The sequence below is a fragment of the Carettochelys insculpta genome, chromosome 6, assembly GCF_033958435.1.
Source record: "Carettochelys insculpta isolate YL-2023 chromosome 6, ASM3395843v1, whole genome shotgun sequence".
In the NCBI taxonomy this organism is placed as follows: domain Eukaryota; kingdom Metazoa; phylum Chordata; order Testudines; family Carettochelyidae; genus Carettochelys; species Carettochelys insculpta.
This window is the reverse complement of record NC_134142.1, coordinates 10,326,449-10,352,101: the sequence shown is the minus strand read 5'-3', so window position 1 is coordinate 10,352,101 and position 25,653 is coordinate 10,326,449. Positions and strand designations below refer to the sequence as shown.

The 25,653-nt window shown below is 48.3% G+C and overlaps 1 protein-coding gene across 4 annotated transcripts in view; it reads right to left on the bottom strand.

The window, feature by feature from the left end:
• The window catches only part of SAMD4A (sterile alpha motif domain containing 4A), a 218,303-nt gene that overhangs the window by 7,947 nt on the left and 184,703 nt on the right, over positions 1 to 25,653 (bottom strand). For all 4 annotated transcript variants that reach the window (XM_074996232.1, XM_074996233.1, XM_074996234.1 and 1 more), the window contains 6 exons: positions 21,899 to 22,193; positions 18,285 to 18,370; positions 12,199 to 12,317; positions 8,893 to 9,094; positions 7,830 to 7,956; positions 1,743 to 1,826 (listed from right to left, as the gene is read on the bottom strand). In XM_074996232.1, the coding sequence (XP_074852333.1) occupies positions 1,743 to 1,826; positions 7,830 to 7,956; positions 8,893 to 9,094; positions 12,199 to 12,317; positions 18,285 to 18,370; positions 21,899 to 22,193 (913 nt within the window). The remainder of the gene's footprint in view (positions 1 to 1,742; positions 1,827 to 7,829; positions 7,957 to 8,892; positions 9,095 to 12,198; positions 12,318 to 18,284; positions 18,371 to 21,898; positions 22,194 to 25,653) is intronic.

Here is a 25,653-nt window from a genome sequence, read left to right as displayed (position 1 = left end):
CACAGATGGGCTTTCTGCTGCTGGACAGCTGAGGTTTGGGAGTGTCAGGGCTAGTTCCTTGCTAACAGCACCTGGAGCAGCTGTGCAGGGGTGTTTCAGTTTGCTCTCTAAATCCAGGTTAAACCAGTCACAAAACCTTCATGTGCTGTGATGCAGTCAGGTCTTCCTCGGGCTTTCGCCAGGCCTGGGCCTCGCTGAGCCATTCACCTTTTTGCTAAGTCGTTGGCTCCATTACCCAATCCGCCCACCCACTTCCACCCCATATCTGTTTTGGGCACTGATGGTGTCCTGTCTGACAGCTACACGGTGGGCTCGGGGGCACAGGGACTCTTGTATTTGCTCTTCATGGTGTCTGGAGCAACAGCGCCTCGATCCCTGCCCGGGGCTTGTGGGCGTTACCAGGATACAGAGTAACCATAAATAGGGGTTTCTACAGGGAGATCAGGGACCTCACTTTTGCCAGAGCTCAGCCCAAGCCAGAATCCTTAAGAGCCCATGGGAAGATGCATCTGTTTCGGGTTAAGTTGACTAGGGTAGGCAGCTAATGCAGAGCTCCCAGAATTCAACTCCCAGCCTCCTATCTCTGAGAAATCTCCCTTGTACTGCCCAACTGGTGGCTGTTGGCCTGCAGAGCACCAGACACTCCAGCAACCGGCGCGTTAGAAAGGCACAGGACTGTCACTGCAGTCAGATTTACACTGGACTGAGCGGCACTAGGCTATAAGGGCCGTTTGGGAAGCCCCAGTTTCACTAACCTGGCCCTCCTCTTCAGTTTGCAGGCTGATGCAGTGGTACAGCAACAACCCACTCAGGCCCAGGGGCACTGGAACAGCCAAGGGGCAATGGCCCTCCCACTTTTTCCCATGGGCTCGGCCCCCTGGCCAGGCTGGAGAATGGCCTGGGTAAGACTGGCCCAGGGAGTGCGTGCAGCTGTTGGGAGCTGTGGACCCTCCATCAACCCGAGTAGGGTCATGGGCTGGGGGCTGCTCTTGGGACCCCCACCTCAGGCAGATGGAGGAGCCTGGGCTCTCTGCCCAGGCTCTGGTTTCTGACTTGGCCAGAAAGTGGGCCTCAGAGGAGGGGCAGGGTGGGGCCATAGAGGGGGCCTGGCCTTGAGCCCCTCATAGTTTTAGGCAGAATCTGTTGCCCCTGCCCAGACGCCCCAATCTATTCACAGGGCCGGCTCCTCAGCTGTGTAAATCTGCCTAGATCTACTGAGTTTTGAGCCAGTTTACCTCAACTAAGGGTCTGGCTCTTGTATTCCCTCTGCCAAAACTCCGACCACGTGCCCTGAACAATTTTCTCCTGATTTCCAGGGGTGCTCAGAAGTCCTTTCCCATTCACTTCAGTGGGAACTGCAGGCGCTCAGAAACCTTGAAAGGTTTCCTCGTGTCAGTGCCTAATCAAGTCAGCACTTTGGGTGGGGCAGCTGAACTCTCCTTTGCTCTTCAGCAGCTGGTTAGCGGTGGGCACGTTCCAGAGGATGCTGTGGCTTCCTTCCTTTCAGTTTCTTTGCTCCTTTTTTCAGCCCGGAACGTTGCCCCCGTTCCCTGATGGCAGACGTGCCCCTACCTGCTCCTCAGCAATTACTGGGGAGGGAATGCTGTCTTCTCCTCTCTCAGGCAAGAGGATGGTGGTTGTGACTGACAGCCTCAGGGAGACGAGGAAAGACTTAAAATGGGGAAGCCTCCCGGCACTGTGGAGGACAACAGAATGGAGGGAAGGGAAAAAGATGCACTGACCTCCCAGCGCATGCTCAGTCATACTCAGGCACAACGACTCCAGCCTGTTGTTGATGTCAGGTTCTGTCACTGGTACCTGGAACTCTGCAGAGGAAATGGAATAAATTGTTACTCTGGCAGAAGAGAAGTCGCAACGCACCCGATGGGGAAATACAACAGTTGGGCAGGTAGGAATCTGTTCTGCTTGACATACGCCCCGTGCAAACCCAGGAACTGGAGCTTTACTTTGCTTGTGTCCCTGTGACGCTGGAATTGAGCTTTTATTCACAAATAGATATCGGATGTTTTTATATTCATTTACATGTGCAAACATGCAACTTTCTTACACCCACACACACACAACTGTTTAATATTAGGTGGATTGTGCACACAAAATCCCAGCGGCTAACAAACACAACTGCTGAAGAGTCACATATTTGCATATTTGCACTTTGTGAGTGATGTCATATAGAATCATGAAACCCAAACCTTAGCCCTGTCTATAGCCTTATAACGAGATTGTGAGTTCTTCATGGCAGGGACTGTCTATTTGTTACGCGCTCATACAGTTACCAAGCATAACAATTAATAATGAATAGAGACTTGATTTCGGAGTAGTCATGGCAGGACAAGGCGATCAAAGTGCATGTTAGGACAGTTTAAAAGGAAATAACCCCAGTACAATTGTGGTGATTTGTTTTACTTGTATGAACTGAACAACAGGGCTAACTTCACCCTACGCCTGAAGATTTAGGGCTAAGCAGTCAGATAGGTTTAGAGTCTGAAGCGTATGTAGGTATCACCATTAAACTTCCATTCATTCTTCACGATCTGGGCCTTGGCCTACATCATGGCCCTATAAATGGTTTTACAGGACAGCTAAACCAAGACCGAACTTTCAAAACCTACTAACTTCCTGTTTGTCTTTAGCTGCACTTTTAACCTTAAGAACAACAGGTCTGAACCTCAGTTTGTGTAAACCAAGAGGATTTCAGTGGAGCCCCACCAGAGACAAAATGATGGAAGTGAATAGTTTAAAGGCTAAAACAAGGTCTGTATTAGCAAGATGGTCACACGGTTTGAAAGGAAAGTGAAGAAAGGAGCTTTGCAAGGCCAACAAAGAAAGAGATTTATTGTCTCTCTAATGAAGGTGCCACTCCTCAGTGAATAAAAGATGTCTGCTAAGGGAACTGTGAAACCACATAGTGGTGCGTTACTGACGGAACCCCAACGTCCACTAAGCTGTAGGTCTGCCAACAGCTGAACAGAACAGTACATGTGCCTTGCAAGGCCTTAGAGCTGCAGAGATCAAAACTCTCTCATTGGATCATCTGCAAACAGAGCACTCGAGCGTAAAACAAGCGCACTGAGGCACAGCTGATGTAGGACAGATTCTGTGTGATCCTTTCATCCCAAGGTCCCTGGAGTTTTGTGGACCAGCTCATCAGTGACGGTGCAGCTCTTGAAGGAAACTCTCCAGGCAACTGCCGAGCTTATTACTCTGGGAGAAATGCACGGCGTTGGGATTACAGGAACACAGCTTTTGCTATCAGCGGAGAATGAATGGTTTTGAGGTTAAGGCCCTGGAGCGGGACCCCAGGAGATCTGGGGTTCATCTCCATGAACAACAGTGAGCAAGTCACATAGCTTCAGCTCCACAAAGGTAGCTAGGCTCCTACCTTCTGCTGAACTCAATGGGAAAAGGAAGCCACATACCGCTGAGGATCAGCGTCCCCACTTCTCTGTGTTCCGTCTTTGCCTGCCTCGTCCAGTTCGATCGCACATGCTTTGCGGCAGGGACCCTGTCTTAGCATGCACTTTGACATTCCTTTAGCACCACAGCGTCCAACACACTGGCCCGGGGTGCACAAGATCTGGCCCACAGGGTGGATCTGGCCTGCCAAGCCTTTTAATCCAGCCCGTGGCTGGTCCCTACAGCTGTGGAGGGGAGAGAGCTTCGAGAGTTTTTCCTGCCCCCAGCAAATTCTCTCAGCTCCCACTGGCCCGTGGCAAGTGCTGCCCTGGCTCTCAGTAAAATCTCTCAGCACAATTTCTCAGCTCCAATTGGCCAATTTCCAGCCAACAGGAACCAAGAGATTTTGCAGGGGACTGTGGGGGGGGCACCCTGGGAAAATGGGCAATGGGATCTGAGAAATTTTGCTTGGGGTGGGGCAGTGCAGCACAATTTCTCAGCTCCCATTGGCTGGTTTCTGGACGATAGCAGCTGAGCGGTTTTGCAGGGGGCGGAGGCAGCACGGAAAACTGACCAATGAGATCTGAGAAATTTTGCTGGGGGTGGGGCAGAGCAGCACAGTTTCTCAGCTCCCATTGGCTGGTTTCACCTCAACTCCCTTCTAGACCCTACATTGCCTTTTATTCCCTCCCCCAGGCCAGAATCCTCTCTTGCTCCCATGCATCGTCCTGGAGGCTGCACCCCAACACCCTGCTCCAGGTCACAAACCCCTCCTCCACCCACACCCCACTCTGACCCCTACTTTTTCCTGCACCCCAGTGCTCTACCCAAGGCTGCCTTATGCACCCACACTCCACCCCCGGACCGCACATTCCCTCCATAGGAAAGTGTAGCCCTTGACCACTTACCAAAATATTTGAGTGGCCCCCGCCCCATCAAAAATTATTGCCCACCCCTGCACTACCACTAGCCACATGTGGCTATTTGGCTGGTTGAGTGTGGCTCTCTGGCTGGAGCAAAAAATGTATTTTCAGAATGTGTCTAGTTTACTATGGCAGTAGCCACTATGGTAGCAGTAGAAGCCAGACAGCAGCATGTTAGCCTCCCTGTGGTCTGGTGCTTGTCTCATTCTCGCAGTCCTGGCTGGGGGACTCTGCTCTATTTAAATCTCTACGTTCTCCACATCTTTTCCTTGTGCCCCAGCATAAGAAGCTAGAGGGACAAGGATGGGGTTGGGGTAGCGTGGAGGTTTGCATAATGGGGTTTCAGATAAAGAATACACCAGGGGGCAGCAACTCCCACCACGGGTGCCAGGAAAGCCAATTTTCATCGGCACATGAGGTGGGAGCTCAGCCTCACCTCCCTATCCCCATGTGGCTGGGAGCTTGCTCAAAGCCAGGCTGCCTGTGGATTAATAAAAGACCTGCTAATGCTACTGACCACACCCTAAATGGTAAAGCTCTGCAGCTTAATTTATTTATTAATGAAGTTGCTGTAAGTAGGACTACTAGTGACTTTAAATAGTATCATGGACAGTCGGATCACACAGAGGTCAAAAGGTCAAATTTTGGCACTTTGCCTCAGAAAGATTGCTGGCCCCTGGAACGCACTGCAATTGATAATGTTATTATGATTATGCTCTGCAGCAAAACTATTTTATGCCTAAAACAACAGTGATAGATAATATTGGTTACACCCTCTTCAGACACATTTTGTGTTGGGTTGATTGCATTTGCCATAGTTTCTGTAAAGACCAGGGCTTGATTTTGTTATGAACTTGAAAGTGGAGGGCAAACTCACAAACTCCTCTGTGCCAGAGACACGAGGGCTGTAAAATGTGTCTCTACAAATGACAGAAGTGAAACTAAAAATAAGCTCTATTGCTGGGGTCACTTGAAACATTGCTGGACAAAGCCCCAGAGAACAGACTGTGTAGGTGCCTTATGAGGAATCTTTTTCCCTTATGCTGACACATCCTGCGTTACAGCGGAGATCTGGGCTGGTTCCCAAGGGCTGACCGAGGGCTGACCTAAGAAGTCTTCTCCACCTTTGTCTCTGATTCATATGGTGATAAATATAACCAGCAGGAGAGATGCCCACAATGCAGTTTAAATGGAATGTGATCTTACCCCAGAGGTCTAAACAAACATACCTTGACTTCAGTGGACTGAGGATATCTAGCATTTTATGGGCATAATATCAAGCTTATTTTTTTTCCCACCCCTTCACTCAAAGCAGGTGGAAGGAAAGAGCTGGTTTATCTGAAACCATAATTTCTGCCATGCTGCAGTTGCATACCAAGCAAGGTTGTAGGCTACCTGGGAAGGCTTGTGTTTTAGGGTTCCAAATTAGCCATCAGATGAGCAGAAATTAGGGGCAGGTGGTGACCCCAAGAGCTGTGACAGTGAATTAGTCAAAAGGCCCAGTGATTTTGTATGATCTGCTTTCTTTCCTTCTTCCGGATACCCTTTTAATCTGGGCTTAATACACATCAGACTAAGATGCTGGAAGTATTTCCTTAGAACCTTCCTGGGCAATCACCTAAGTGCATTCCTTGTTCAGGTGATATTTCAGTCGCTGGTAGAAATAAAGTTTTGGTGCTAGTTTTAAACAGCACATAAATATAGAGCCAACATTCTGCTCACAGATGTTTGACCCTGGCTTGCAGGAGTTGGGGAGTGTGCTCGGCAAGAAATCGGCACCAACTTCTAAAAACTAAGTAGCAATTGTTATTAAATTTAGCATTTGAGGGTGGTTTTGGCTCATTCATTACGGCTGTATTCTTAATTTAAACAAGCCCATTAGATTCTTCTCCTCTGTCCTGCTTCCCAGTTTTGATCTCCCTGCTGGATTCTCTGCAGGAGGGCATTAGAGTAGCATAAAAACTCCCAGCAGGTCTCCTTTTTGAGTTCTCTGCAAACAGTCCCCCTCCAGGGAGAGAGGTGAGATGCCTCTGGAGTTTTCAGGCATCCCACAGATCCATGGGGAAGGGAACTTAGGCTGAATGCTACAAAACCAGCAGAGTTAGATCAGCTATTTTTTCACTGCATGCAGTATTCTGGTCTGACTGAAGAAATGTTAATATTAAATGGGATGTAAGAAATAAGGCCGACTGCATATTACTGTAGGTTTAATATTCAGAGCAGGGACAGAGTCAGGATTCCTAGGTTGCAGTTTAACAACACAATCATCTTGCTGTACGACTTTAGGCAACTTAGTGAATTTCTCTGCTCATTCTATCCTGTAACTGTCAGACTTTCCTACTTCACAGGATTATTGTGGAAATTAATTCATTAGAGTTTACAATGTGTTTTGAGATCCTCCGACAAAAAAGTGTTTTATAAATGCAATATCATAATAACAACAACAAATTCATAATTCTCTTGGCTATGTTATGCATATTTTTGGGAATACCACTTTCCAACCCTCTGGAATCCTCTTCACCTGGCAGGCTAACATGAAAGAAGAATGTGTTTATTCTGTAATATTTACCAAATGCTGTCATTCCCTGGGCCTTTGCATGATACCTAGATACTGAGGCTAGAGGCTTGAAATCTAGAATAGACGGCCTAAACAATGAGGAACCATAATACACAAGAAGGCTAGATGGAGGCCCAGGCCGAAACACCGGTGTGGTAAACTTCTTTTGAATGAAATTTGTTTCTGTGGTGAATTATTGCTGAATAATGTGGATTATTGACACTACCGTACATTAGCAAACAGGCTGCATTAAAAGGATAGTGGAGCAATATATGGAATTGAGATATACTAGAAAAAAATGCACTAAAGTCTCAGAGCATTTTCCTCTGGATTGAGATGGACATTTAGCAAACCAAAAAGAAACAGGATGTTCTTACACACGGAAGAGCATTTAAAGCACACACGGAAACAATTAAAATCTCCAACGTGTTGAAATTCTGCCTCAGACTTTGTATTTTAGAAGAATTTCCCTAAAATGCATGAAGCCATTTCTTTTCTGCACTGGATTTTCCAGTCCATGTAAAAGCAAAGGAGGTGATCCAAGAGTTACCACATTCCCTGTGTAACCCAAAGCTTCGCAGAAGGAAGCTATGTTGAGTGCTAGGACAGTCAGTCTGTTATATATAGGGTCAAAATCCCTCCAGTGATCTCTCTAGTTTAATCGAGCCAGTAATCTGACTAGCATCAAAAAATATCTTGGTCAGATTGCAAAAGACGCTGAGCTTGCATAGTTTGGCTTGTTGCCAGTCCACCATTGGTCATGCTCGCAATGCCCAGGTTAAAAAAAGAAAGCTTTCTATAAGCACCCAAGAATGTATTGTGACATTTGAGGCTAAGCACTTGGAGGCAAGGGTCACTGGTACAGCTATTTTAATATACTGTACTTGCATATGACAAGGGGATGAATAAGCAAAAGACAAATGGTTTCTTCCTACCTGGCTGCTGAAACATCAGCATGGTCTGTGGGGATGTGTGGACAGGCAAGGACCGTGTCCTCTGCACCGAGCTATGGGTCCGGCTTGGCATGCTGTTACTGCCCCCGGGGTTTGCGAACCAGAGATTCTATGGAAAACAAACAAACCAAGCGATACTGTAAAACAAATGCCAGTGCCATGCTGATGTGGGAAACAGCCCCGTGTGCTAAAAACCTTGGCACGCTCTGTAAGCGAACGCTTTTCTGTTTCTCCCCAGCCTTCCGCCTTCTAGTCACTGGGTCACTCTCCCCCTCCACCAAGGGCTTTTTCTGCCAGTGACACTTCGCCTTGGAGCGATGTATTTATACAAAACCCTCGGCTCATTTCTTTTCTTCAGACCCACTCTGAAGCCTGATTTGTCCCTCTCTCCCGGCTCAAGCTGTTCCTTTGCTGTACCTCTCTGCGCTGAGAACAGCAAAAACAGGAAATGCCTGCAGACTGTTCTCACTGGGTTTGCGTGTTAAAAAAAAGTACCCAGACGCATTAGTCAGAAGAGGAAAATCAGAAAAATGGTTCCACTCTAACTGTAGTTGACAGCTGATTAATTCTTTTCTTTAGTAGCACCTTTCTCTTTGGTTATTGGGGAGTAAACGGCCACCTTTGGACCTATCTCTTGTCGTGCATATGAGCCCGAATGTGCTAAATCCCACGGGCCCCCCACAGCTGACGAAAGGGTCAATCGGGGTACTCAGTGCCATGCAGCAGCTGCTCAGTATCTCGTCCGATCAAAGCCAAAGCATTTCTCACTATGTGTAACCCACACACCTAGGTCTGGATCACTGTCCCATGTAGTGGCACCTATACCAATTACACAGAGAAAGACTGAGTCTCCTCCACAATCTCATCTGAGGGGCAGTGGATTTTTAGCTCAAACCATAAAGGCTCATGCACTAAGCGCTGGAGGTCCCAGGTTTGAGTCTGCCTGCAGGCAGTTACACATGCACAAAAAATACGGACTCTCCCCTGCAGCTAACAACAGTGCTGGTGGCCCGTAGTGCAACCACACAGACAGACCGAGACACACCTGTCTTCCTTGTTTCAAGATGGTCGGGTTGGCAGCCACACTGCGTTGGGCAGCACCTAGGAGTCCACTGGGGCCCAGTAGACCCAGCCGGGTGGGCGGGAGATTCCGGGAAGGAATCTGAAACTGCCGTGGGTTCCGTCGGCCCATTCCTGCACTTACAGATCCAGCTGTTGGTAAGGAGTTTGACTGGCCAAAGCCGCGACTGGGAAGAGGAAAAAAAATAACAGGCCTGAAAATTCAGAATCTTATCCGTTTAAAATGTGAGCACGAGCGCCCCACTAAACGCTTCCAAGAGTAGAGTCAAATGACATGTGGTTAGTACTGATCAGAGAGGGGTTTAGAAATCAGCACGGCCTCACCAGCTTTAGTCATGAGCCTTCTCCCTGGAAAATCATTGGAAAAACTGGCACCTCAGTGACAAATTAGCCAAAGTGTCTTACCAAGGACCACCACAAGAGGGAACATCCTTGCTTTCACTGGGTTCAGAGGATAGCTGCACATGTGAGCCCTGTGGGTAGCACACTTGGGTTTATCCTGCCTATCCCACTCCTGCGAGTGAGTCAAGCAAAGCCAGTGAGCGGGATTTATTTTGATGATGGCTGGTGAGATTTAAATGACATCTTAATTGATCATAAACAGGGAGATATCGAGACACTGAGCCTGGAGAAGTGCAGGGATTCTGGTGGTGTCCCGGGGTTTTGTATGTTCTCCAGAATCTCAGCTTGCACCAGACATGGAAAGCTCATGCAGGTTGAAACTCCCTCATCCAGCAGGACAATGGATGTTACTGGACCAGAGAACTCCAGCTTCTGGGCTGCCAAGGAGCCCTGCTGGCGGCCCTGGAGAACCCCAGGAGCAGCCCCAGGGCAGGCAGCCCGGTTAGGGAGCCCCACTCATGGGATTTCGGTTGCAGTTGGGGAGCCCCACTGTAGGGAATACAGCCCAAGCTGGGAGCTGCGACAGGGAGCTGGCTGGGGCATAGAGCCCTGTGGGAACCTCCGCTGGGGCTGGGGAAGCCGTGGCAGCCCCATAGTGGGGAGCTGGTTGGGGCAAGGAGCTACCACAGGGACCCCAGATGGGAACTGGGGGAGCCTGTCAGCCCTGGAGAGGAGCCCTGCAGGAGTGGGTCCCCCTCTCCAAGCACCCTGCGGGCCTGACCTCCCCTCATCCGGCAAATCCCCTCATTCAGGACCACTCAGGTCCTAAGGGTGCCAGATGAGGGAGGTACAACCTGTACACCAGGGCTTGCCAATCCACAGCTTGCAAGTCCCATGCAGTCTTCTCAAGGTGTCCTGGCTGCTGCGCATTTCCCACAGTGACAAAGAATGGTCCTAAGCTGACTTGTGGTTCCTTTCTCAGCTGTGTTTTCTTCCTCGTTTTCTCTTCCCTTGTGGCTCTTTATCTACTGAGGAACTGACTCTGTGAGTAGCTGAGCACCTTTGCCTCACATGAAATGAGAACTGATGATGCTGAGCATGCTGTATGGAAAATTATAAATTATCATTTTAATTTGTAAGGCATTTCCTGGTCTGGCCTGCAGGCAAGGGACTCTGTAGGGAAGCACAAAGCACACAAAACTATCAGAATCAGTCTGCAGAAGCCAACATGGAGCAAAGTGAGAGGCACTCTGTGTTAGGGAGCAGCCTGCTTTGTCTCTCTCTGGTTTTGGTTCTTGTGTGTTACCACTCCAAATTCTAAGAAATAATGTAAGCATTCAGCACTTTATATTTTTAATCTAACTTCTTTGAATGCATGGTGTGAACATACCACACAGCATCTGAGATTTGGCCAGATGCGAGCATCTTTGAAATCCTTTGTGTCCCTGCTTATTTCTGATGTGAGCATGTTTTCCCTTTCTTTTGGTTATGTGAGCATTTAATTTCCTACATTTCTACATTTGGCTGTGTTTTAGGAATTTGAGGTTTATGTTTTTGGTTTATTTGGCTCACTTAAAATTTGCTCATTTTAAATGCAAACTTGAAAAAGAGAGAAAGGAAAAGATGAGTGAAGACAACTGCTGCACAGAATGAGACACAGGCATGAGATCGTGTATCAAATCATCCTGTGGACTGATTATGCTCGTGTGAGTGACAAGTGTTAGAAAAGGGCTTGCCAGACTCAAAGGCACCATCCACACTAAAACATGAAATCACATTTACACCTTCCTACCAAGAGCCAGATTTAAACACAGTTCTTTAAGACAGAACTCACACTGTTTGAAAACTCACACAAAACAGGGCTAAAAAGGTTATAGAACTAAGAGCACTTTCTCTGTACACCCCTACAATGCTGTGTTGGCGGGATTAGCAGCTTGATACTAATGGAAATGGGTACCTAAGAGATAAGTGTAGACAAGCCCTTAGGAAGATCAGAAGTAGGGAGTCAGAATCATGCCATGTGAGCTTTTATTCATGGGTCCTAAGGACCTCAGTGATCTATATGAAAGGCAGAGATGCATCATTGCATTCCTAGGCCTGGTCTGCATTAGGAAGTAAAGTCAAAACTGTTACACAACTCCAGCTTCATGAAGAGTGTAGCTGGAATCGACGTACCTTAGCTCAAATTTCTCTGCTGTTCCTAGAGAGGGAGGTCGACAGGAGAAACTCTCCTGTTGACTTCCCTTACTCTTTGCGACTGTGAGGAGTACTGTACCGGAGTCGACCGGGATAACCTGAAGGCTCAATTTAGCACATCCCTACCAGGCACACTAAATCAAACTTTAGAAGATGGATCTCTGCTGAGTTAAGTGTAGACATATCACCAGCCTGCAGCTTCACGCAGATTAAAAGAGCAAAGAAAGTACAAGAGAATGACACAGTGATCTAGATAGGCAAGGGTGAATTTCATGTCTAAAGAGGACTCCACATAGAGGAAGAACAGTCTTATTGGTAAGCCACCAAAATGACACAGCAGAGATTTGCACTGTCAGAGGCAGCTTTGCGCAAGTCACTGAATCTGACTCATGTCCGCCTCTGTAAAGTGGGTCAACAGCATTTTTTACTCACCCTTTGGCTTTATCTATTGATAGTGAAAGCTCATTGTGGGCAGGGACTGTCCCCTCTAGGTGTTAGTAAACTATCAATCAGAGCGAACAGCTAACACAAGAACTCTGGCTCTAAAGCGACTTTTGAGAGCTGGCTGTGACGTGCAGCATTGAAAGAGAACCAGGCGAAATGTTCCAGCCCTGTCTCCCTTCAGGTAACTGCTGTGACCGTTAGCGTAGTTTGCCCCTTTGACACAGTTTTGTCCGAGACGTCAACCCACAGAGTACAAGTGTTGCATCAGCGCAATGAAATCCCAACCTACCTTCTTTGCTGCCGATATCCTGGTATGTCTAGAAGGGATTTCCGAGGGAAAGACCTGAAGAGTTTTTGCACCTGCTGTTTCCATGACAACAATCTTTTCTTCTGTGTTTCTGTAAACGCCTGTCCCCCAGGAAAGGGAATTAAAAGAAAAAGGTAAATATCGTATAGCTGAGGCAGGTGGGTGTACAAATAAAGGCAACATCAGGCAGTTAACATACGCCCAAAGCAGACAGCTGACCCACCTGAGGTTCAGACTGCAAAGACACAGAAGCCCTGAAGTGCAGGTTTAACTCCTAGCAGACTTGGCCCATTACACCTTTGAGAAAGTCACACTGAGCACTAGGCAGTTTTCTCAAGATCTGGACCCTAATTTGTACGCCCCATATCCCTTTGTGGCATATTATACCATCACTGGGCTCCCCACAGCCCTTGCAATTTACTGTGCATGCGTAAAGTTTGCTATGGATCCACCAGGATATCAAATACATAGAAGTCCAATGCAATTTTAATTATCCTTCCCTCAGGACATATGCACAACACTCTGGTAATACTACAAAAAGGTCTAACCAATACAGCCAAACAAAACCAATTCTTTTTATTTCTTTTAGTAACTTTAACCAAAATTCAGGTTTATTTAAAAACCAAAATAATCAGCAAGGTTCTGAATGTCGCCAATGAAATGAAATTCAGTTATGCTGGGCCTGGGGGACAGATGATGGCCATTATTATTTCACGAGGGTTCCTTCTGACCTTCAAGCCTATGAATCAGATCAGAATATGCACATAAAATTCCACGAGTAATCAGTTTATTCATGACAAATGAACACTCTTGATTGTTTAATAGCTTGCACTCTAATAAGCATTTTCATCCCCCAGCGCAGTCCCTAAAAATTCACAAAATCTCCAAAAATAAACACTAATGTCTAAGTTCTCCCGTGGTGCAAATTTAGCGCTCCTGGAAGCCTGACAGCCCTGCAAACCAATGGCTTCTGGCTCTGCTACTCAGCAGGCGCAGCAGCATCTTGTAGTACAAGATTCTATAGGCTGCCCTGGGAGCATGCCTTGGGGGTACCTCCTCCCACGAGAACAAGAGAGCTCAATCTCCAATCCCAGCACCGACGGAAGCTGCCAGGCGGAACCAACGGCAATGGTTTCTGGGAGGTGGACACTTGTTTCTCAGGAAATTGATTGTATCCTTCAATTTATTTTTTGATCTAGTCAAGGGTTTTAGACCACAGTCTAGTTCATAGAGACCAAAGAGCCTTGAGATTGTAAGGGCAGTTGGATGTTACTGCTCCATGCTGGAGTTAGCCTGAGCCTAGCAGTAGAGGTCCCCTTACTCCACTACCAGTGGGGCTGACAGCAGCCATGGGCCCCAGGGTAAGGTAGGAGGGGGCCTGACTCTGTGCTCTGGAAAAGGCAGAGGCAAGAGCAGTCGGCCCTCAGCACTGGCAGAACTGCAGCACTGCCCCCCACCCCCCACAGCCACGTGGACCCTCAGCACTTCAAAGGGCCTGGAGCGCTGGCTGCCACTGCTGTTAAAATAGCAGCAGTGGAAGCTGGAGCTCTGGGCCCCTATGAAACACTGGGCCAGGGTTCTGGGTTGTTAGTAGCATGGTCTGTGCTGAGGCTGCAGTACTTGGTCCTGAGTGCACATGTGGCTCCAAAGCCAGTCTTAAGGCTGCCTTCATGAGGACCTTCAAATGTGCAGCATGGTCTGGTCCTCCTTATCCTGGGGCTTAAAATTCCTGAAAACTTGGGCAGCGGTAATTCCTATGATCTTCCCCCAAACACTTTGTACCCAAAGCGCAGAGCCGGAACCTCAGTGATGGAAGCATGTCCTGACACTGGGGAGGTGGACAACTCCACTAATAGCGGAGGCACCCAAGCCATCTACACTGACTTCTAAAACTACATGGACTGTTCACACAAAATGTGTTGGGCAACTGCTAAGAAAACAACTGCGTAAGAAGCAATGAGGCGTTCCAGCAGCCACGGTGCACGTTAGGAAGGAACTAAAGGAGAGCAGAGCAGGCAGGGCCCTTTATACTGGTACTACAAACACGTGACATCAGAGGCTACTGGAGCCAACCTAAAGGATAACAGTCAGGGTAAAAATTCCAGCGACTGTGCTGGTAGCATGCACAGATTTACATTGGAATGGACATGTGCAAGTAGATGGAGGAGGAGTGTGTGGAAGGGGGAAGGGGGAAGAGGAGAGAACCTTTTCTGTCATGCTCTCCAGCTGGAATTAGGTTTGTGACTGAAAACTGTCACTCATCTAATGGCTGTGAAGTAACAACCACAACATGAATGTGGGGCTCTCTAGCTTCCAGGGGCAAGTGCCCACCACAAAACCCACCCCGGTCGCAGCTGGCAGGCACTGGCACTCCAGGGGAAAGTCCCAGCAACACCACAAGGACTGAATGGAGATGGAGAGTGAACGGTCCTCTCACCCATATAAGGTGGCCTTTCCAGGGGAAGGGTTCGCCTCACAGATTGGGTGGTGAGGGAATTGTGCGCAGCCACTGCCTGTGCTGGGTGAGGTCTGAGAATAGAGAGGTCTGCGGTCTCTCTGCTGCACAATCCTGCAGCTTTCACAAGTATTACATTTACATGTTCAGTATAATATGCAAAGAAAAATCTGCGACTTCAGGGGCCATGGAGAATCCTTTTCCCTCCCGCCCCTACTTTGCCTGGAAGAAAATGTTACACTTTGTATCGAGCATGTCAACAAGCATTACACCGATGCAGCCAGAGCTGTGTAGCACTGTTTACATCCCCCAGAAAATGAGTTTGGAGTCGCACCATCCTACGAAGCTGGGATGTGCTGAGCCAGAATCACATTTCAAAGGTCTAATCGCATTCTAATAAAAGCCTAATCTTTCTTTCCTGGTAATTTGGTTAATGTCAGAAATATAAAGAAAATGGGGAGAACAGAATAGGCTAGGTTAGACGCAGTTTGTAATGCCGCATTACAACAACTCATGATGGAGCAATCAAAAAAGAAAATCTTGCTATGTCTGGAAACCCATGAAGAGCTAACAAGAACGGAGCTTGCATGGTCACGATGAACTTGGACTCTGGTGGAAGAGTTAGCTGTGTACCAGGATAATAGAAGCTTTGGTTATATTTGAACTATGAGCCTGGCTTAGACAGACTCACTGCTGAAGTGGGAGGCAAACTAACCACTCCATAGTAAAATGAAATTTCCTCAAGCAGCTGCTGTATATTTCAAGTGGCAAATGTATGTTGATAATGTATGCTGACAGTTCAATGCCAGTCACTGAAAAACACTTGGCAAACTTGTTACTACTGTTGACAGAAGCCCAGTGTTTGTTTTTTAAATCCAGAGTGTTAGTGACTTCCCTTCAGTGCTCAAAATCTCTGTGTTTGCCCCAGATTCCGGAAAACCCTTGAGAGATTCTAGGCCAGAACAGACCACTGTGATCATCTTATCTGACCTCTACCATGTCACAGGTCAGACCATTTCTTTGCAATAATTCCTTTGAACTAGAGAATATATTTCAATTAAGCCAGGCACTTAATTTAAAAATTAAGTGATGGACACTCCACTGTGACCCTTGATAAATGATTCCAAGGCTTACTTGCCCTAAGCACATAGTGGTTTACTAAATTGGACCCTTTGTGAGGATGGGAAAGGCCCAAACCCAGCTGAGAGCTCTATTTTTATTCAATAGTTTCTCACGCGGTCATAGTAAACTGGAGGATTTAGAACTCTGCAATTCAACCTTTTTAAAAATGGAATACTGTATATATCTGTATTTACAGCAGTGAGCATAGTTTTGCCAAAATGCTGCCACTCCTTTTCCTACAAGTAAGAGTTCAGATTTCTTAATGCTTCTCGATGCCACTTTTATATACTAGTGACCATGTAAAGACAATGTAAACTGTAGATCTTCTGACAAAGGAAAACTTTTAGAGATCCATTCAGATCTCAGAAGCATGGCCATTCAGCTTGTAAGATCAGGTGTAGCATATACGTACACAAGTTACTCCTAGGGGAATTCTGCATCACTGCACATGCGAAGAATTCATGTTCCCCGCAGATTTTTTTCAATGAAGCATATAGACTCTGCTGGAGAGGCACTGCAGTTATACCATGCACCCACCAGAGGTGGCTGTGGGACCAGAAGAGAGGGCAGTCAGCTCCAGAGGCTGCTCTACTCACAGTGGGGTTAGGTGAGGAGGCACTGGATGGAAACAGTGTGTCAAACAGGACTGCTAGGGGGATCACAGACCGCATTCAAAAGAGAGTTAAGGGGACAGACTTGGGTGCAGGCTTAGGAGCTAAAGGGGTGACAGCACTGATACAAAGGACTGAGTTGGGAGGTGGGCTGCCAGGCCACACAGGATTGGAGAACCAGGGGAAGGTGCAGGGCCACATGGGGTCAGAGGACTGGGGCGGGGGGAGGACTACACGGGGATGGGGGCCTGTAAGGACACATATGGATGGGGACAGTCAAAGGCCGTTTCGACACAGGCCACTTCTTGCTAATACACGGAGTGAAAGATGCTAATGAGGCGCGGAAGCAAACTCCCCGTGCCTCATCAGCATAATGTCACAGGATTTGGAGTCTGGAAGACCGTTCTTCTGGACTCCAAAACGCCGGGTAGAAGTGTGGCCCCTGGGGGGGGAGGGGGGCTTCCGGAAGGAAGTCCTTCTTCTGGAGGCCCCTTCTTCGGAACTGGCCTGTGTAGAAACGGCCAAAGCGTGTGTGGAGGAGGCTCCTCAACCCCCAAACACTCCCTCTCTCCACCCCAAACCTGCCCTCTACTTCACCCACCCGTATCTAATAACGCTCCAGATTCACTCTCTGGATCCTTCCCTCTCCCTCAGTTCCTCTGAAACCTCTGAACTACTCACATTTCTGTGTTTATAGGCCTAGGATAGAACCTGTCTGTAAAAAAAAAAATATAAAAAATCCTGACTTTTTTCAGTCTGCATTGTTACAGACGCATTTGGTGATCGCTATTTTGAAATAAATTACCGAAATAACTGAAATTGGTGTGATTATATCACGTCATTTTGACATAGAAAATATATTTAATTTTAAAATCTTGTGTAGAACATTTTTACTACTTTGGCACAAAATTTCCCGGGAGTACCAAGTGAAGCAGGAACTCAGAACAGGATAAATATACACGAGTGGGTGTTTTCTACCCTAAATCCGTGGCATACGGAGATCCAAACAGGTTTCAGTCATGCTGAAGGACAGATGGTAACACACACGTGGCTTCGTCTACGCTAGCCCAAATCTTCGAAATGGCCATGCAAATGGCCATTTCGAAGATTGCTAATGAAGCGCTGAAATGCATGAAATTGCCACTTTTCACCGCCGCATGGCTCATCCAGATGGGGGCCCTTTTTGAAAGGACCCTGCCAACTTAGAAATCCCCTTATTCCTATCTGCTGATGAGGAATAAGGGGGATTTCGAAGTTGGTGGGGTCCTTTCGAAAAGGATCCCCGTCTGGACAAGCTGCACAGCAGTGAGCCGCTGCAACTCTGAAGTGCTGCAGTCGTCCACATGCTAATGAGGCACTGAATATGTATTTCAGCACTTCATTAGTAATCTTCGAAATGGCCATTTGCATGGCCATTTCGAAGATTTGGGCTAGCGTAGACACAGCCATGTTAGAGAAAGTTCCAGCTCAAAACAAAAATGCATAAAGTAGCAGCTCTCATGAAGAGGCACTCAGAATACTAGTGCAAAAATCACATAATTTTTGCTGTAAAACAAGCTTGAACTGACAACTGATAGTTTGGTCTCTCTGTTAGGACTCCCATGAACATTCATCCTAGATTGTTCTGTCATCCAGATGTTGATCGTACTGTCACAAGCACGATGGATTTCTCAATTCCTGTTCTTTGCTACGGTATGGGGCCATAGTGACCCACACTTCTGTGCTCCACATTGCATTTACAGTCTGGCACACTCAGAATTACTATTAATACCCCCAAAATATTTGTGTTAGAAACCAAAACGTTGACATAAACAAAAAAACTTTGGAAACAGTTTCTAAGCAATGAGAACAACAGTTTTATAAGATCTGACACAGCTTACCTCGTGAATTAGACATTTGTCTATGAGCTGTAAATAGGAACTTATATTCTCTTCATCAGGTCTGGATACTAAAAGTTGTGTACAAACTGCAAACAAACAGACAAACCCACATAAAAAAGATAGCTAGCAAAACACACGATGACCAGAAACAGGACTGGAATTGATGTGGTGTTTTTAAGAATGGGCTTAGAACTCCATTGCAATTGTCTGTAAAGAGTTATCATCAATGGAGCACTCGGGTGAAAAGATACCCTTCTGCCATTCCAGCCATGCCAGTCTATATTTACAGCCAGATTTTGCTCTCGGTTACATTGCTGAAAATTCAGAGTAACTCCACTGGAGTTATACACGTGCAAATGAGCAGTAACAGAATAGAATCTGGTCCCCCGCCCCCGCAACTGCCGTCTTATACAATTCTCATATGTGAAATACACTGTTGCACAATGAGTGTGATGTTAAAATCTATTGCTCCTCTGGTCTGAGTGACCACAAGATTTTGAATAAATGCCAGAAATATGTGCGTGCAAATTAACTTACAGAACACCATGGCGTTTGCCCTGAGGAAATTTACTAAACACTCCCACACCTTTTAACTCTGACTTGAGTGAGCTAGTGTTAAAGTCTGTGGGAGCCATAAAACTGCTACGTTTGTTAAACTGTCTGGCAAGAAAGAGTAATCAAAACGACTGGTCACAGGGGCCTTCTCCACATCGTGCCTTCCACCAATTTTAACCCTGCTGTGCTACGTCTATACTAGCCCCAAACTTCGAAATGGCCACGCAAATGGCCATTTCGAAGTTTACTAATGAAGCGCTGAAGTGCACATTCAACGTTTCATTAGCATGTGGGCGGCCGTGGCGCTTCGAAATTGATGCGGCTCGCGGCTGCGCGGCTTGTCCCGACGGGGCTCCTTTTCGAAAGAACCCCGCCTACTTCAAAGTCCCCTTATTCCCATCTGCTCATGGGAATAAGAGGACTTCGAAGTAGGCGGGGTCCTTTCGAAAAGGAGCCCCGTTGGGACGAGCCGCGCGGCCGCGAGCCACATCAATTTCGAAGCACTGCGGCCGCCCCCGCATGCTAATGAAGCGCTGAATATGCATTTCAGCGCTTCATTAATAAACGTCAAAATGGCCATTTGCGTGGCCATTTCGAAGTTTGGGGCTAGTGTAGACATGACCCTGGTGACCAGTAAAGTTTTTCGGGGAGGTCTGGGAATGTGTCTGCTAACAAGGCAGTTTCCCCACCATCTGCTGAGAAATCTCCATGCCACTCAACGTCATACATTATGAAGGTGCATCAGAGTCAGCAGCGAAATCTGATACGGGCTTAAAATGGGGCACAAAGAACCACTTTTTTCAACTTAGGCAGCCAGTCTGTCTGAAGTTATACACCAGCTTGGATTTTCTGCCCTTTAAATTTGGTGTTTTATTTCCAGGCCCGAAGTTTGTTACCAAACTAACTCCTTTTGCCACACAGCAAGCTGCCACCCAGGACACCCCCACGCTCACTGTGTTCAGAGGGGGCAGCCTGAAATACCCAGAAGTAGCAAAGCTCTGAGTAAGTTTTGCAGGTCCTTCCAAAAGAGTGTGAAGGGAAGCTTCCCTAGTATCCCATCATGTGCTCTGTATCCAGAAAAGTTTAGAAATAATTTCGAGATGTTTGCCTGGTTCAAAACCGAGGCTTAATCCATAGTCTTTTAAATCATCAGTTCTAGAAATGATTTTGCTTTGTAGTGACCAGACTAGAATAAATTCTCTATTGGTGTAAAGGACAAAATGCTGTTGGAAGTCAATGAAGCAATGTACACCAGCAGCACAGGGCTTTGCCCAGAATGGTTGCTTCACCTGCACTTCATGGTGCTGGGCCAGAGACACAGAGAGACCCATCACCTCAGGCAGCACTACGACAGGGACTCAGTCTGCCTGGGCAATCTACTTTAAGGCCCCGGTTCAGCAAAGCACTTTGGCGTGTGCAGTCCAGGCCCACGACACTCAGGGAAGTGTTTTAAGAAACACAACGCTCCCACGACTTTCACATTGAACAAGTGCCAGTCTCGGCGCTCTTGCTCTGCCCATGTTACAGGATCATGGAGCTAAAGGAAGCAACTGCTTGGTACATTCCCTCATCCTGCAAGTCAGGGCTATAAAAAGCTCCCCAGGAGCACATGGGCCAGTGAGCAGCCGGGGACGAGGGCTGTCAGTAGCCAGATTGAAGGTAACCCCAGAGAAGACACTTGCTTCTAGGGCCATGCACCACAAAGAGGAAGATCCTTCCATGGGCTTTAAAAAAAATTGGTGTTCAAACACTAAAGGCCCCCTCTGATTGAAACTTCTTGCCTACCTATCTGTACATGGCTTAGCTGGACATGCTAGTGCCTGCCCTGGGGAGTTAAGGCGACCCTCTGCCTGAGGTGGGTTGGGGGCTGCTCTAGCCCGTACCAGTGAACTATAACTTGGTAAATTTCATGTGTTTAGGATGAGGCTCACTGGTTAGCAGATTAATCTTTAACTTCCCTGCACCATTCTGACTCACGTCCGCAGCTTGACCTGCATCCTCATTGCAAAGTGACAGGGCTTGGACCGATGTGGCAGTGGGACCTGGACTCTGACCCGTTCCCTGTCACAGTGTCCTCGGATCAAGGCCCTGGGAGCCTGCTGACCTGGGTCAGACTGATCTGTGTGGACGGAAGGAGGGTGTGGGCTCAAACCGGGGGCAGAGCCCAGGCTTAGTGGGCAGGGTAAACATGTCCCTCACATTGGCTGTGGTGCAGTAGGGCCAATGGGGCTTTGTGACCCAAACAGGTGTGACGCCTTCAGGTGGAGCTGTCCCATCCACTGGATGGACTGGGGTGGCCACCCCAGGCCCTGTGCTTCCGGGTGAGCCTATCCTCTGGATGGGAGTGACACAAGGGATTATGGGAGTCTGCTGGTTTCCTCTCTTTCCCCAGACTCACCACACAGGCAGTGGGAACTCACGTGGGGAGGGAGGCAACCACTGCTGCTGTGCCAGGCCCCCCAATAGTCCCCTGGGGCATGTTGCTCAGAGTGTGAGGGGGAAAGGGGATAGGGTAGGGTTAGGGCCTGTGGCGGGGGAGGGGGTTACCCTGGGCCCTGATCCTGGGGCACTTCAAGGTGGGGGGTTGGCTCAGTCCCTCTAAGGATGGTCTTGCCTTTGGGAGCTCCTCAGCACACAGGAGAAGGAAGAAACCCCCTGCTACGCAAGGGCGGAGCACACAGTGAGCTCACCTGTCTATGTGGCCAGCCAGTTCTCCAGGCTAGGGAAGACTCCATCCCCACCTCCTCCCTCGCCACAGCAGCACTAGCCTGAAGAGCGCAGGAACCCCCGTGAATGGTGACAACACAGTACAGTGGGACTCCAGAGAGCCGGGTTCAAGCCTCTCTGCCGTGTCATCCCATGTCTGTCATTGCACCTCTCTAGGTCTGCCCTGTGGGGCTGGGGGTGTCTCGTACTATGGGCTGGGCTGGGGGGCCCTGAGAATATGATCCTGAGCGGTGCTTGCATGGGGACATAAGGAGGGTGGACGGGGACAATAGTTGCTAGGAGCTAACCACTGTTCTCAGCCATGTGCTGCTGACAGAAGGAATGAGGCTGACCTTTTCCCATGACTCTTGTGAACTGCCCAGGGAGATCCCCTTCGGGCAAAGGTGCCCCTCCAGACTCGCCCTCGCAGCCAGGCAAGTGGTGCTGCTGCAGGCACCCCGAGGCAGAGTCCTTGCAGTCGGACCCTTGGCTGTCCGAGCCGATCAGAGACGGCGGGCGGTGGGAGTCCAGGTCCCGGCTATGCTCATCCAGGTTGGAGTTCTGGGAGCAGTAGGCTTTGATCGGGGTGAGGATCATCTGGTGCAGCTCCTGCAGTGGGATGCGCAGGTTGCCACCTTCCAGGATGTCCTGCAGATTCCAGACAACAAAAAGGATTAGTAGCTGGTATGTCTGCAATCTGACAGGCTGCTCGCTGCCCTGGGCTCAGCCACACTGCTTCAGCTCAGCCAGCAGCACCAGGGAAAGGAGAGCTGCAGAAGCCTCTGACATTGTTCCTGCTCCAGGACTTACTGGTGCTATTTGAACAGTAACAGAGAGATAGCTGTGTCAGTCTGTACTCTATCAAAACAAAAAAGCAGGCCAGTAGCACTGTAAGGACTAACAAAATAATTTATTAGGTGATCAGCTTTCGTGGGACAGACCCACTTCTTCAGCCCATGGCCATACCAGAACAGACTCAATATTTAAGGCACAGAGAACCAAAAATTGTTATCAAGGTGGACAAATCAGAAAAATAGTAACCAAGGTGGGCAAATCAGAAGAAGAGAGGGCTGGTAGGAGGGCGGGGAGAAGTCAAGAGTCAGATAAAACCAAGTATGTAAAAGAGTCCTTATAATGAGCTGGGTAATCGGCGTCCCGGTTCAAACCACGTCTTTATGTGTCGACCTTCAGTGGGCTGGTTCATGGCATGACCCAAGTCCTTCACTTACCTAACAGGCAAGAGCTAAAACCTCAAGTCTGAAGCCACCTGCAAAGCTCCTGCCCTATTTCAGGAGTGTGTGTTTAGATTCAGTCTCCTGAATCTGAAGCTGCCCTGTGGATCAGGTGGGATCCCCAGCTGGAGTGAGTCTGGCTTCAGAATAAGGACAGATGCAGGGCAAGAGAGATGAAGTCCCAGGAGAGCAGCAGCTGATCGGGTAAGAGTCCCACTGTTCCAGAAACCAGAGACTTTGCAATTTCCACAGCAATCACCTGAGAGCAGCACACAACATTTCCATGCTCTAATCTAACGTCCCTCACAGCAGCACAGCTCCTCAGCTAGCTCCACACCGATGCTGTGCAATTCAGATTGGTGGAGTCAGGAAAGCAGATGGCGATGAGTGAGGTTAAAATAAACCATCACCCCACCTCTTGCGTCACCACATGTGCTTTCTCATGGCTCTGTGCACTGCCTTCTTGGCCCATGTATAGCCTATCCACATATCTAAAAGCCTTGCCCAGGCTCCCACCAAATGCTGCAATGTGCTTCTCTTTGGACTTGACAGATGCAACCTTGCCCTGCTCACCTTTACTCAGAACGCTGCTAATGTCTCCTAACAAGTGGCTTTCACCATGCTGATCCTCCTCTGGCTCCTTCTCCTTTGTATCACACGTAAACTACATGTCCTCACTTGCAAGGCCCTTCCCGGGCCAATCCCAGCTGAACTCTTGTCTCTCAGCTGTAGAAAGGCTGAGTCTTGCCTGCCCATGAGCCCAACCTCCATCACCCACTGGTTCCATTTTCAAGCAAGCCCTTTCCTGCTTTCACCCATACTGCCCCTCCACGTAAACATCCACAAAATCACTTCTCCATTCTCCTGCAAACCTCTGCTGACTTGATAGTAGCTAAACTGCCCTGAGACCACTGCCTGTCCCTCTAACCAATACTATCTCTGCCCTTCCCCTCTGTTTCTGTCATGGAGTGCCTCTCGTCTTACACTTAGACTGTAAGCTCCTTGGGGCAGGGGCTGTCTTTTTGTTTTGTGTTTGTACAGCACTGAGCACAACAGGGTCATGGTCAATAGCCTGGGAGTTATGGTAACAAGAGCACTGCCAACACATAGCACTTCGCAGCTTTGAAGAGCCTGGGGCAGCCTGGAAGCCGCCCACGGGATCACTGCACTTTGGAAGTACGGCTGGTCTGTGCGTCATTTCTGGAGGATAAGGAGTGTTTGGAGAAGGAACTATGTCACTGGAAAACTTTTTGGGTGAAATTCTGACTCCACTAAAGTCAATGGGAGTTTTGCTAGTAGGGCCAGAATTTCACCCCATATTTCAAGAGTGATCTTAGAAACCCCAAACACTTGTATTTCTTCCAGTGGCTCAGAATGAAAAAGGTTGGCTCCTTCATTCTGGCCGGCTGTGTATCTGCGTGTGCCCCACAGCTGTTCTCCCCCACTTCAGTTTAATCCTGTCCCTGCCCCTAGGGAAGAAAGCGGGAAGCAGGCAACTTGTTCTTAATACGGGCCACATTCATCTCCAGTTCCTCAGGCTACTGGGTCTCACAGAAACAGTTCCCGAGGCTTCACTTCCAACACAAACCCGGAGCAGACCGCTCCTGGGGAAAGCACTATGGAGGTGCATGTGGAAGATACATTAAGAGAAAGCACATGTGGTGACGCAAGAGATGGGGTGATGGTTTATTTTTCCCTCACTCTTCGCCATCTGCTCTCCCGACTCCACCAATCTGAATTACACGGCATTGGTGTGGAGCTGGCTGAGGAGCTGTGCTGTTATGGTGGACATTTCCCATAGCGTTAACTTGGGTGGGGGACTGGCTCCCTCACAGAGAACAGGAAATGTACGCAGGAGGGGCTGGCCCAGAAGGTCAAGTCACACACATGCTCCTGGTTAGTTAAAATAAAGGGAAGGAGAACTTGAAAAACAAGGACATAAGCTCTGAAGTAACACAGCCTGCAGGCAACTTTTAGAGCAGGGCCCCACTCAAACCACCTTCTGACCCACTGCCTCAGAGGCCAGGCAGATCCCACCGCATCACTAGCTGTTAAGAGCACACGCTGCTATGCATCCCATCATATTGTGTCAGCCAAACTTGGGTTCCATTCCCCTAGGGGCAACAGGCAATCGACACCAGACTTCCAGCTCCATGCAAGGAGGGGGCAGAGAGGCTGTGAAATTTGCCATCTGCAAAGCAAAACTCGAGCCAGTCGGCTGTCTCTGAGATTTACCAGTTGTTGTTAAGGTACATGGCTTTTACCCGCTCCTACAGTTCCCCGGATAAAATCCCATAGTTTAAATATGCAGAACGAAGTGGCGAGCTAACCAAGTCACCAATAAAAGCAATGCAGGGTATAATTATTCAAGAGGCTCTAGTCGGGCGCTGTGCACAGACTGATTGATGTAGTATAATGTAACAGTGAAACAACACACAACGAGGTGGGTAGGTCTACACCACATCTGGAAAGAGGATTCCTATTGTAACTGCCCACAGGCAGACTCAAACCTGGGACTTCTAGAGCTTAGTGGCAGGAGCCTCTACAGTGTGAGCTAAAATCCAACTGGCGCTCCGCTAAGGCTGTGGAGGAGAGTCATTCTTTCTCTGTGTAAGTGGTCTAGATGCCACTACGTGGGCCAGTGAACCACACCTAGGTGTGGGGTTACCCCATCTTGGGTGGATATACATTGTGCAGTGTAAAAACAGCAATGGGGCTGTTTTTGGAGGGAGTTGATACTGGCGATTGTGCTACGGTGGTGCTTTTCTGGTGACTCACCGTGATAGGCAAGTCACGTTCCTCCTCTGCAGGGGGCCTCAGACATCATGGATCCACACCAGGTCCGCTGAGGAGGAGGAGGAGGAGGGCAGGGCTGT